General features: G+C 36.9%; 1 protein-coding gene and 1 non-coding gene across 4 annotated transcripts in view; both read right to left on the bottom strand.

Moving 5' to 3' along the window:
- CAMK4 (calcium/calmodulin dependent protein kinase IV) overlaps positions 1–14710 on the bottom strand; it is a 239444-nt gene that overhangs the window by 117134 nt on the left and 107600 nt on the right. For all 3 annotated transcript variants that reach the window (XM_032626763.1, XM_032626762.1, XM_032626761.1), the window contains exon 3: positions 95–173. In XM_032626763.1, coding sequence (XP_032482654.1) covers positions 95–173 — 79 coding nt within the window. The remainder of the gene's footprint in view (positions 1–94; positions 174–14710) is intronic.
- LOC116752424 lies at positions 4448–4578 on the bottom strand. Its single transcript, XR_004349495.1, has one exon. It is a non-coding gene; the product is annotated as a small nucleolar RNA SNORA18 (small nucleolar RNA).

A 14710-nucleotide genomic window follows, 5' to 3' on the forward strand; every position in this document is an offset into this window, starting at 1 on the left:
GCTCTCTGGCCCTTTTGTCCTTTGAATCAGGGCTCCTGCCTTCTCCAGGTCACAGATCCCTTAGAGATGCTATTATATAATGAAATAAACTTACTGTTTTCTTTAACACTTTGAGAGCATAAGGCTTCTGGGTCCCCTTCTGTTTGCATCTGTATACAATGGATGTAGCACCCCTTGAGGGGGAAAAAGACAAAAAGAAAATGTTATGCTTTGGACAAGAAATTAAGGGGAAAGCTTGAAAATAAGTATGTCTTACATTTACCCTCATAACTGACAAGTGTTTATAAGTTCTATTATAGGACTGGCCCAACTGTTGAGAGGATTTTTTTCTCATAACTAAAGATAGTGTGCTCAGATTTTCCTGTCTGCTCTTTTTCTCCTAGCTCAACGCTATACAAGTAACCTGCCTAAGGCTGTTGCCTTCAGTCATCTCTGGAGAAGAGTAAGCCTTATGGCTTCAGGGAGAGGGTTTAATTTCAGCACTAGGCTATAAGGGTCAGGAAAGTCTCCACTACTTGGCAAGGGTGCTGGGAACCCTTGAGAATTTATACCACTTCATTTGGTTCCCTAGCATTCTCCCAGAGCCAATATTAGTCCAACAGAGATATCGGTTCCTTCATCTTGGTGAATACTGCTACCACTTACTCACACGTGCCTAACAAAAATGATTACGTGAAATGTCCAGGAGAAAATCCTATTAAAATGGTCAAAGATATACAGAGAAAAAGTAAATTTATCACTCTATAAAAAACTTGGAGAAGTAGAGAAAGTTTTTTACTTGTAATGCAGAATGGTAAGAAGAAACTCAATAACTATCTTTATGTATGTGATACATGTGCGAAGTTACTAAAAAGAGAACATTAAAAAGCAGGACATTGTGGTCCTGATGCTTCCTCTCCAGTCATGAGAGCAAGAGAACAAGACAGAGATAAAAAGAGATGGAGCAGGCTTAAGTACAACCTTAGAGAACTTCAGATAAGTCTTAAAATAAGATCAGTTGAAGTAAATCTGTCATACTTTAAAGATTAGGCCAAAGGACCTCTCATGATACATTCAGTCCAGTGGTTCTGAAATTCTAAGAAAGAACAAAAGAAATATACAAATCAAGCATATTCCAAGCCACCCACGCACATCAAATTTTTAATAGAGCCAGCAAGAGTCAGGAACTGGTGGTGTAAATGTTAATAGGTAAGAACAATTTCAACACATTTTTTTAAAACTGTGGTAAGATATAACATATACACAAAGAAATAAAGAGTTGCAACGGAATAAATGGAGGTAAATATAAAATTCTATTTTCTTTATTTTTAATTGCTCTAAATTATATCTGTATAAAGCAGAAATATTAATTCACTGTTTATGGCATATGTAAAAGTAAAATGTATGACAAAAATAGCACAAAGAATGGGAGAATTTGAGATAATACTGTTAAGTCCTTATATTACATGTTAAGTAGTATGATATTATTTAAAAGTAGACTCTGATTAATTAAAGATGTATATTGTGTAACCTAGGGCAATGAATAAAATAATTTTTAAAAGAAAAAAATCAATAATGAAGCTAAAATGGAATAATCAGAAATGAAATGCTGGGGAACAAAACAAAATAAGAGATTAAAAAATAAAACAACTAACAATATGGTGTATTTTAATCCAATCATATAAAAATTACATTAAATGTAAATTTTATAAGCATATCAATTCAAAATAAAGATCATCAGTCACATGCTACAACAGACTCCACTTAATCTTCAGTCTCAATCTGTAGCAATGACCTAAACAAATAATTCCATGTTGTTTTAAGAAAATTTTGTTTATGCTGAAAATCTACCACACTAGGGTACCCTCCAAATTTTTTGTCATACGTAAACTCGTTCAGCCAATGACTTGTTTCTAATAAATGACTCATTACTTCAGGTTCAAAAAAACAAAGTAAAGATCATCAGATTAGATTGAAAAAATCAAGACCAAACTATACACCATATACAGTTAACCAATTTTAAATATAAAGGGTAAATAGGTTAAAAATAAAATGATAGACGAGAGATACTATGAAAACACTAGACAAAAGAAAGCAGGAGTAGCTATATTAATATCATGTCAACCAGACTTCAAAATAAGGATAAAGATGAACACGACTTAATTATTACGACGTCTATTCCACAAAATGACATAACAAATGTAAATGTGTATGCACCTAACAACAGTGCTTCAAAATACATGAAGCAAAAACTGATAAAACTGAACAGAGAAACAGACAAATCCACAAATACAGCTGGAGACATCAACACACCCTCTCAGCAGTTAATAGAGAAAGCAGAAAAATTACCACTGAGGATATGGAGGACATGAACAACATTATCAACTAAACTAAGCTAAATGACATTTAGAAAACACTACACAAAAACAGCAGAATACACTTTCTCTTTGAAGTTAAAAGATTCATATACTTGATTTCCTGACTTAGTATAATGCTACAGTAATCAAGAGAGTGGTATTGAAGGAAGAATAAACATGTAGACAAATGGAATGGAAAAAAGAATCCAGAAATAGTTGTACACATATATGGCTAATTGGTTTCTGACAAAGGTAAATAAATAGGCAATTTGGTGGAGAAAGTACAGTTTCACCAAGTATAAATAGTGCTGGAACAACTGGATACACATATGCAAAAAACAAAAGTAAAAACAAAAAGCCTTTATCCAAGCTCACACTCTATGAAAAAATTACTCAAAATGGATCATAAGTATAAATGTAAAATCTATAATTCTAAAACTTAAAAAAAGAAGAAAGTTTTGTGACCTTCAGTTAGGCAATGATTTCTTACATACACAGCCCAAAGCACAATAATTCAAAGAACAAAAAATAAATTGGACTTCATTTAAATTAAAAATGTCTGCTTTATGAAAGACACAGACAAGGAGGAAGTTTTTATAATCACATATCTGATAAAGGACTTGTATCTAGAATTACAAACAAACTCAAAGCCCAATAATAAGAAAGTAATGCATTTTAAAGATGGGGCAAAGATTTGAATATATATTTCACCAAAGAAAATATATGGGGGCTTCCCTGGTGGTGCAGTGGTTGAGAGTCCGCCTGCCGATGCTGGGGACATGGGTTCATGCCCCGGTCCGGGAGGATCCCACATGCCGCGGAGCGGCTGGGCCCGTGAGCCATGGCCGCTGAGCCTGCACGTCCGGAGCCTGTGCTCCGCAATGGGAGAGGCCGCAACAGTGAGAGGCCGCGTACCGCAAAACAAAAAAACACACAAACAAAAAAGAAAATATATGGATGGCAAAAAGCACAAAGAAAGATGCCCAACGTCATTAGTCATTAGGGAAATGCAAATTAAAACCACAATGAATCACTGTAGAAATCAAAGAGGAAATCAAAAAATACCTAGAAACAAATGACAATGAAAACACAATGACCCAAAACCTATGGGATGCAGCAAAAGCAGTTCTAAGAGGGAAGTTTATAGCAATACAATCCTACATCAAGAAGCAAGAAATATCTTTTTTTTTTTTGTAAAGGTTTTTTTTTTTTTTTTTTTTTTTTTTAATGCGTTACGCGGGCCTCTCACCGCTGTGGCCTCTCCCGTTGCGGAGGACAGGCTCCGGACGCGCAGGCTCAGCGGCCATGGCTCACGGGCCCAGCCGCTCCGCGGCATGTGGGATCCTCCCAGACCGGGGCACGAACCCGCGTCCCCTGCATCGGCAGGCGGACTCTCAACCACTGCGCCACCAGGGAAGCCCGAGGTTTTTTTTTTTTATTATGTGTAACACAGACAAAGTTATTTAAGTCAATAAATTTTGTTTGTTTGTTTTTGTTTGCGGTACACGGGCCTCTCGCTGTTGTGGCCTTTCCCATTGCGGAGCACAGGCTCCGGACGCACAGGTTCAGCGGCCATGGCTCATGGGCCCAGCCGCTCCGTGGCATGTGGGATCTTCCCGGACCGGGGCACGAACCCGTGACCCCTGCATCGGCAGGCGGACTCACAACCACTGGGCCACCAGGGAAGCCCTAAGTCAATAAATTTTTAAGGAATTTCACATGTTCTGATTCTTTCCACTGCCAATCACCTTAGTTCCTCCAAACTCATAATCTTCAACATAAAATAGCCCTTTCAAAAAGAAGTTATCATGTGAGTCAGCCCACAATTCTTTTAGTTAGGCTTCTTTGATCTCCAATGAAATATGGACACACTTCAAAATTCCCCACCTGTAATCTTTGGGATCCAATTTCCTCAAGTGATTTACTTTAGGACCATGTTTAGGGCCAGGAGATGGATCTGCCTGGTTCTGAATTTGACACCCTCTAAAAATGTATTAGGTTCAAATCATATTCACTCCTAAGCTATCACACCCTAGAACAGTACAGATCATTGGGATATGCCAATAACTTAGATAAAAAGTTTGTTAGGTTTTTCACAGTTTACTTGGCAGCTCTGTCTTGTAGTTCTTTCCCACAGATCTAACAGGTAGTTCTATGAGTAAACGAAACCACACAGTTAATCTATGAGGCGTTTCCAACGATGTAGGTTTACAGGAAAAGCCCCATCGGGATAGACCTCAACAAGAAATATCTTAAATAAACAACTTAACCTTACACCTAAAGCAATTAGAGAAAGAAGAACAAAAAAACCCCAAAGTTAGCAGAAGGAAAGAAATCATAAAGATCAGATCAGAAATAAATGAAAGAGAAATGAAGAAAACAATAGCAAAGATCAATAAAACTAAAAGCTGGTTCTTTGAGAAGATAAGCAAAATTGATAAATCATTAGCCAGACTCATCAATAAAAAAAGGGAGAAGACTCAAATCAATAGAATTAGAAATGAAAAAAGAGAAGTAACAACTAACACTGCAGAAATACAAAGGACCATAAGAGATTACTACAAGCAACTATATGCCCATAAAATGGACAACCCGGAAGAAATGGACAAATTCTTAGAAAAGCACAACCTTCCGAGATGGAAGCAGGAAGAAACATAAAATATAAACAGACCAATCAAAAGCACTGAAATTGAGAATGTGATTAAAAATCTTCCAACAAACAAAAGCCCAAGACCAGATGGCTTCACAGGCGAATTCTATCAAAGAGCTACACCTATCCTTCTCAAAAACCTTCCAAAATATAGAAGAGGGAGGAACACTTCCAAACTCATTCTACAATGCCACCATCACCCTGATACCAAAACCAGACTAAGATGTCACAAAGAAAGAAAACTACAGGCCAATATCACTGATGAACATAAATGCAAAAATCCTCAACAAAATACTAGCAAACAGAATCCAACAGCACATTAAAGGATCATACACCATGATCAAGTGGGGTTTATCCCAGGAATGCAAGGATTCTTCAATATACGCAAATCAATCAATGTGATACACCATATTAACAAACTGACGGATAAAAACCATATGATAATCTCAATAGATGCAGAAAAAGCTTTCGACAAAAGTCAACACCCATTTATAATAAAAACCCTCCAGAAAGTAGGCATTCAGGGAACTTATCTCAACATAATAAAGGCCATATATGACAAAGCAAACCCAACATCATTCTCAATGGTGAAAAACTGAAACCATTTCCACTAAGTTCAGGAACAAGACAAGGTTGCTCACTCTCACCACTATTATTCAACAGTTTGGGAAGTTTTAGCCACAGCAATCAGAGAAGAAAAAGAAATAAAAGGAATCCAAATCAGAAAAGACGAATTAAAACTGTCACTGTTTGCTGATGACATGATACTCTATGTAAAGAATCCTAAAGATGCTACCAGAAAACTACTCTAGCTAATCAATGAATCTGGCAAAGCAGCAGGATACAAAATTAATGTACAGAAATCTCTTGCATTCCTAAACACTAAGGATGAAAAATCTGAAAGTGAAATTAAGAAAACACTCCCATTTACCATTGCAACAAAAAGAATAAAATACCTAGGAATAAACCTACCTAAGGAGACAAAAGACCTGTATGCAGAAAACTATAAGACACTGATGAAAGAAATTAAAGATGACATAAATAGATGGAGAGATATACCATGTTCTTGAATTGGAAGAATCAATAATGTGATAATGACTATACTACCCAAAGCAATCTACAGATTCAATACAATCCCTATCAAACTACCAATGGCATTTTTCACAGAACTAGAATAAAAAATTTCATAATTTGTATGTAAACACAAAAGACCCCGAATAGCCAAAGCAATCTTGAGAAAGAAAAATGCAGCTAGAGGAATCAGGCTCCCTGACTTCAGATTATACTACAAAGCTACAGTTATCAAGACAATATGGTACTGGCAGAAAAACAGAAAGATAGATCAATGGAACAGGATAGAAAGGCCAGAGATAAACCCACGCACATATGGTCACCTTATCTTTGATAAAGGAGGCAAGAATATACAATGCAGAAAAAGCCTCTTCAATAAGTGGTGCTGGGAAAACTGGACAGCTACATGTAAAAGAATGAAATTAGAACACTCCCTAACACCATACACAAAAATAAGCTCAAAATGGATTAAAGACCTAAGTGTAAGGCCAGAAACTATAAAACTCGTAGAGGAAAACATAGGCAGAACACTCTATGACATAAATCACAGCAAGATCCTTTTTTTTTTTTTTTTTTTGGTATGCGGGCCTCTCACTGCTGTGGCCTCTCCCGTTGTGGAGCACAGGCTCCGGACGTGCAGGCCCAGCGGCCATGGCTCATGGGCCCAACCGCTCCGCAGCACGTGGGATCTTCCCGGACTGGGGCACGAACCCATGTCCCCTGCATCGGCAGGCAGACTCTCAACCACTGCGCCACCAGGGAAGCCCAAGATCCTTTTTGACCCACCTCCTAGAGAAATGGAAATGAAAAGAAAAATAAATGAATGAGACCTAATGAAACTTCAAAGATTTTGCACAGCAAAGGAAACCATAAACAAGATGAAAAGACAACCCTCAGAATGGGAGAAAATATTAGCAAATGAAGCAACTGACAAAGGATTAATCTCCAAAATGTACAAGCAGCTCATGCAGTTCAATATCAAAAAAACAAACAACCCCATCCAAAAATGGGCAGAAAACCTAAACAGACATTTCTCCAAAGAAGATATACAGATAGCCCACAAACACATGAAAGAATGCTCAACATCTAACTAATCATTAGAGAAATGCAAATCAAAAGTACAATGAGGTGTCACCTCACACCAGTCAGAATGGCCATCATCAAAAAATCTACAAACAATAAATGCTGGAGAGGGTGTGGAGAAAAGGGAACCCTCTTGCACTGTTGGTGGGAATATAAATTGACACAGCCACTATGGAGAACAGTATGGAGGTTCCTTAAAATACTAAAAATAGAACTACCATATGACCCAGCTATCCCACTACTGAGCATATACCCTGAGAAATCTGTAATTCAAAAAGAGTCATGTAGGGCTTCCATGGTGGCACAGTGGTTGAGAGTCTGCCTGCCGATGCAGGGGATGTGGGTTCATGCCCCGGTCTGGGAGGATCCCATGTGCCGCGGAGCGGCTGGGCCCATGAGCCATGGCCACTGGGCCTGTGTGTCCAGAGCCTGTGCTCCGCAATGGGAGAGGCCATGGCAGTGAGACGCCCGCGTACCGCAAAAAAAAAAAAAAAAAAAAAAAAAGTCATGTACAACAATGTTCATTGCAGCTCTATAAACAATAGCCAGGACATGGAAGCAACCTAAGTGTCCATCGACAGATGAATGGATAAAGAAGATGTGGTACATATTTACAATGGAATATTACTGAGCCATAAAAAGAAATGAAATTGAGTAATTTGTAGTGAGGTGGATGGACCTAGAGTCTGTCACACAGAGTGAAGTAAGTCAGAAAGAGAAAAACAAATACTGTATGCTAACACATATATATGGAATCTAAAAAAAAAAAAAGGTCATGAAGAACCTAGAGGCAGGACAGGAATAAAGATGCAGACATAGAGAATGGACTTGAGGACACGGGGAGGGGGAAGGGTAAGCTGGGACGAAGTGAGAGAGTGGCATGGACATATATATACTACCAAATGTAAATAGATAGCTAGTGGGAAGCAGCTACATAGCACAGGGAGATCAGCTTTGTGCTTTGTGACTGCCTAGAGGGGTGGGATAGGGAGGGCTGCAGGGAGACGCAAGAGGGAAGAGATATGGGGATATATGTATATGTGTAGCTGATTCACTTTGCTATAAAGTAGAAACTAATATACCATTGTAAAGCAATTATATTCCAATAAACATGTTAAAAAAACCCAAAAGACAGAATAAAACCACAATGAGATACAACTACACTCTTATTGGAATGTCTAAGAAAAGAGAGAGAGAGAGAGAGGCAATACCATGGCTGGCAAGGATGTAGAGCAACTGAAATTTATACACTGCTGGAAGGAATGCAAAATGATACAGCCACTTTGGAAAACAGCTTTGCAGTTTCTTATAAAATTAAGAATACCATATCATTGAAAGCTATGTTCACTCACAAATTTGAACATGAAACTTTATAGCAGCTTGTCAGTAATCAGGAAACACTACAAACAACTCCCATATACCTCAACTGAGAAATGAGTAGAATACTCATAAATAAAATGGAATGAACTAGGATACACACAATAACTTGGATGATTCTCTAACATAGTATCCTAAGTGAAAGAAGCCAGGCTCAAAAGCATGTATATTGTATGACTCCACTTATATAATATTCTTGCAAAGACTGTAGGGACAGAAAATAGATCAGTGGCTAAGAAGTGGGGGACGGACTGACTACAAGTGAGTATGGGAGAATCTCCTAGCATAATGAAATTGTTCTGTATCTTGACTGTGGTGGTTTTTACATAACTAACATTTACATAACATTTGTCCAAACAGGTAGAACTGTGCAATAGAATGGGTGAAATTTATAATTATATAATTTAGAGTTGTACCTTAATAAAATTACAGTAAAAAACCTTTTCCAAGAAAACTGTATTGTTCAAAAGTAAGATTAAAAACCACACTACCAAAATGTAGCCTATAACATTCACCTACTCTATTTTCATTTAATGGCAACTGGTGAAATAAAAAAAAAAAAAAAGAAAGAAAATAAAAAAGAGAAAATAAATATAAAGGGACATGATTTGCAAACATTGAAGAAAACTAAAAATTTAATTTTAATTTTTATACCAATTGTAAAATTAATATTATTCAAGAATTCATGTAAAAGAAAATATATTAAATACCATCCATTCCTTAATTTCCTTATCACAGTAAATTAACCTATCAATAATTTCAATATATAAATCATTACCATAACAACAGCTTTCAAAGAAATTTTAACAAAATACATTCTTGTCTGATCAAGCTCAAGATACAAGTATGCTAGAAATAATAAAATTTTTTTAATTTTTGTGTATGAAGAATCCATTAAGAATGTCCAATTTATTTTGTTAAGTAATTGTCTTGTTAATATTAATAGAACTTTTAATTTTTTCCCAGCTATACCGAGATATAATTGACACATAGCAGTGTGTAAGTTTAAGGTGTACAGTGTAATGATTTGACATAAATAGGTATTGCAAAATTTATACCACAATATAATTAGTTAATATATCCATCACCTCACATAGTTATAATTTTAGAAATAACTTTTTAAAGGATGTAAAGATCAAATTAAAAGAACAGAACAGCCCAAACTTATATGAAAATAACACCTCAGTAATTTAATCTGTATTCTTTGCTAAAATTAAACAATTAATTTAAATCATTTAATGTCTGTAAATATAATTTTAGAAAGAAATCACATTTTCAGTATGTTTATATAAAAATAAAAATATTTTGTATATTAACAGTAAATTTTTAATACATAAAGAAATTTTTGTTAAAGTGTTGTATCTACATTTCAAAATAAATTGTATAAAGAGAGAATCGCCGTAAAATTTCCTGAGATACAAAGGAAGCAAGAAGATTACAATAGAGGATTTTATATTCATGGGTTATTCAACTGGAAAAATATTCATTACTCTTTCTATTCATTTATAACATATTCTTTAACAAAAAGGCCAAAGAATATAGGAATTATTTTAGTTAGAATTTTTTTTTTGCTATAAGTTTGATGAGAAACTCATACTTTTTTGGAGTCCAGGCCTAACTTCTACTTTCACATTAGTTTTCTTTAAAGAAATTTTGTAACATTATCACTATTTAGATACAGCCTTGTCTAATATGGTTGATAATTTTAAACAAAGTTAAAAGCAGGAAGTTAAAAATGTCAACTACCATGTTTCACTGCAGAGAAAGAGAAGGTAGTCAAACCTACAACATGTTTGTAAAATCATTTATAGTATGTGTATATGATAACCATAATACTAGGTATATATTATATACACATACTATATATAGTGTATATATATATAGTGCATATACATAGTGTATATATAGTGTATGTATGTGTGTACAGTGTGTGTATATATATATATATATAAAATGCACACACATACACCATTGCCCTGTAAAGCTGTGAAGAAGCACTTGATGTTGGTACCTAGCACTGTGTCCAAACTTATAGATATGGGGGAAAAGCACCAGATATACTGTTTCCTTGAAGACATTTCAAGCAGAGCCCCTTGCTACCACATTTAGAACTATTTAGTAAGAAAAGGGTTTTTTTTATCCTATTGCTCACCTTTACAGGCTCCTCATGGTCAACACTTAGGGGACAACTATCAAAAATGTTTTTCACCTCTCTTATAACACAGGTTTTTTTCTTTTCTATTCTTTATAATCTCACCTTTTTACTCTTCCCTCTTCTCTTTTTTCTTCTTTTAGAAAAACAAGATTGGCTGAAGATTGGTTTAATTTTTCCCTTCAAAAGAAATCCAAGTGCATTAACATAACTGTCCACCCACTGGCTGAGAGATAAATACACAAATGCATTTAAAGGGCCAGTCAGAGGTCAATCTGCTTTGAAATGGAAGCAGGAAGTCCGAAGTCTGGATTCACATCCGTGTTTTAGGGAATTAGGATGGTTGCGCAATGTCAAGACAATTTATAATCACTGGCATTCTCCCATTAAGGGAGGTTATAAATCAGAGACTGGCTTTCTGGGGGAGGACCTAGTGCGACATTTGTGACTGGGTTGAAGCAACAGAGCTTGGCTTCCCTTGGCACCAAACATAAAACTTGCTTTTTGGAAATGTAAGAGAACTTCAGGTATGGAATCTCTTAAGATATAGAAGTCTGGAAGGACTGTTGACTACTCTGTTGTTTGGTCCCAGCTGTATCTCTGTAATGACATGCTTCACAGCCATGTAAAATGGTCTTTGCCAAGGATATTAGGCCTCATAGGTTATTTTTTTTAGTTAATTAATTTATTTTTGGCTGTGTTGGTTCTTTGTTGCTGTGCGCGGGATTTCTCTAGTTGTGGCAAATGGGGGCTACCGTTCGTGGTGGTGAATGGGCTTCTCATTGCAGTTGCTTCTCTTGTTGCGGAGCATGGGCTCTAGGCATGCCAGCTTCAGTAGCCATGGCGCACGGGCTCAGTAGTTGTGGTTTGCAGGCTCAGCAGTTGTGACTCATGAGCTTAGTTGCTCCTCAGCATGTGGGATCTTCGCGGACCAGGGATCGAACCTGTGTCCCCTGTATTGGCAGGTGGATTCTTAACCATTGCACCACCAGGGAAGTCCTAGGCCTCATAAGTTATTAAAGACTTTCACCTTTTTTTTTTTAATGGGAGGAGTCTTGAAATGGAACCAAAGAGTCTTGTTATCTTTTTCTGATGATGAAGGTGCTTGGTTAAAGAATATAGTTATGTCAAAATACTAACCATTTCTAAACATCTCAATGCATTTACTTCTTGTTCTTCTGTTTGTTTTTACATTTGATTTTTAATTTTTTTTATTTCCAAGGTGTGTATGTGCGTGCAAAAAAGATCCTCCTAATGTTCATTATGAAAAGGTTTAAGAGCAAAGATGTGATTTATAAGAACTGTCAATCAGATGTTGAAAATATGTGTGTGACTCTGTATAGCACTGTATTTCTTCCACATGATTGACTTGCTATTATTTAACAAGCCTGTTCTTTTCACTGATTTTGATTAGATGAATTATTAAAGAAGACTGGTTATAACCTCAAAATTGATTCTTCTTGGGGGTGAAAGTAGAGTCATATTCAGGAACAGGAGGCTGAAAAGTCAAAGTCTCTGAGTGTTTAATGTCAGCATACATCTGGCTCCATTCCAGCAACAGTTTTTCATTGTTTCATTCTCTCTCTCCGTCAGCTGCAACTCCTCAATGTTCTTCACTACTTAAGTGTTTCAAGATGTTCTTTGGTCACCAAAGATTAAAAACAAAACAAAACTAAACCTTAAACCAACAAAGAACAGAAGAAAAAAATTGCTGAAATGATTTAATTACTGATTTGGCATTTTCAACCTACGACTTGAAGAATGGCTAACCTTTAGAAAGTTGCGATTAGACCTGGAGTTTTTCCAAGTCAATTAAATTTTACAATCTTAAAGTAAATCTCAAAAATATCATATCAAGGAATGATACTGAATCCCAGACCTTAAGAAGTGCTCAAGGCCCAAAGTTTTAATAAGCTTGAGTTCAGAGTCTGTCCATAACTGCACTCCCTTCTCTGGTTCATTGACTTGCTAAATCCCGCAGGGAGAAAGAGCAAGCACTCCATTTCAGTAACAGGGTCATATCACGTCCTCTTACTCGGGGAGTTATATTGACTCTTGTAGCTGTCTCCCTGAAAGATTCTCATTTGTCTTTTTACTCTGAGGTCAGCTTAGTCTTATCCACTGTATTTTATGTCTAATTCCTGACCTATATTCCCTTCCTCAAGACCTATACACATTGCCAAGTGTTTAATTTTTCAACTCTGATCACCAACTCAGATCATAAACCATTATATTCTCTACTTAGTGTGTCTCTAGTTTTCTCACAACCCTGCTTGTCTGGTTAACAATTTCTTTCAATGGTTGCCTGACAGCACCTAGCTGTGACTTTGCTCCTATCCTAGTGCCTGAATCTCTGCAAGGACTTGCTGATACCATTTGTTCCAAAAATTTAACAAAACCCCTGTCCTAAGGTAAACTAAGAGCTTAAGAAGCTTTAGAATCCAAATGCTGAATTTTGGCCACCGCAAAGTAAGTAAAAAACAACTTCAAATTATCAGGCTGCCTTAAGTATTTATTCTCAATGACAAAGTGATGTGACAGTAAAAATTGTAAATATAAAAGGTCTTAATGCTGTTGGCCATCAGTATCAATTATTCACTTTTTTTTTTTTTTTTTTTTGCGGTACATGGGCCTCTCATTGTTTTGGCCTCCCCCGTTGCGGAGCACAGGCTCTAGACGCGCAGGCTCAGCGGCCATGGCTCACGGGCCTAGCTGCTCGGCAGCATGTGGGATCTTCCCGGACCGGGGCACGAACCCGTGTCCCCTGCATCGGCAGGCGGACTCTCAACCACTGCGCCACCAGGGAAGCCCCAGTTATTCACTTTTTATGAGGACTTTATTTTTCTTTTCTCTTTGAATGGGTGTGTGCACATGCATGCAGCACACAAAGAATTGATTTTCCAATCAACCATTTAATGCCACAATACATTTGAGGACAGCTATGGCTCTTCTTTGTCCACATCTACCCTCCATTGCCAGTCCAATTTTCTTCTATTCCATACTATCTACTATATTTAATACATATCCATCTAATCCAACTTCCACACCTTCACTTAAGCTTGTTCACATCAAATGCAATATGTACTATTGTTTTTGTATACTATTTATCATAAATTTTTTGGCTTTATTGAGATGTAATTGAGATATTACATTGTGTAAGGTTAAGGTGTACACCATGTTGATCTGATACAAGTACATATTGTGAAATGACTATCACAGTTGTGTTAGTTAACACTTCCATCATCACCTAATTATTTCTGTGGTGAGAACATTCAAGATACATTCTTTTAGCAACTTTCAAGTATATAATATAGTATTTATTGTTAACTATAATCACCATGCTGTACATTAGATCCCCAGAACTTATTTACCTTGTAACTGGAAGTTTGTACCCTTTGACCTACAGATCTCCCCGTAACCCCCATCTCGCAGCCTCTGACAACCACCATTCTACTCTATTTCTACGAGTTTGGCTTTTTTATATTCCACATATAAGTGATATCACATAGTATTTGTCTTCCTCTGTCTGACATTTCACTTAGCATAATGCCCGCAAGGTCCATTCATGCTGTCACAAATGGCAGGATGTTCTTTCTCATTACTGAATTTCATATATATATATATATATATATATATATATATATATACACACACACACGCACACACACACGCACACACACACACCTGTTGATGGGCACTTAGGTTGTTACCTTGGATATTGTGAATAATGCTGCAGTGAACACAGGAGTGCAGATATCTTTTTGAGATACTGGTTTAGTTTCCTTTGGATATATACCCAGAAGTGGTATTGCTGGATTATATAGTTCTATTTTTAGATTTTTTTTTTTTTATTTTTTACAAACAACCTGAGGGTCTTTCACTGTTGTGGCCTCTCCCATGGAGGAGCACAGGCTCTGGACACACAGGCCCAGCGGCCATGGCTCACGGGCCCAGCCGCTCCGTGGAATGTGGGACCCTCCCAGACCGGGGCACGAAGCTGTGTCCCCTGCAACGGCAGGCGGACTCTCAACCACTGTGCCA

This window comes from Phocoena sinus, chromosome 3 (genome assembly GCF_008692025.1).
Source record: "Phocoena sinus isolate mPhoSin1 chromosome 3, mPhoSin1.pri, whole genome shotgun sequence".
Classification (NCBI taxonomy): domain Eukaryota; kingdom Metazoa; phylum Chordata; class Mammalia; order Artiodactyla; family Phocoenidae; genus Phocoena; species Phocoena sinus.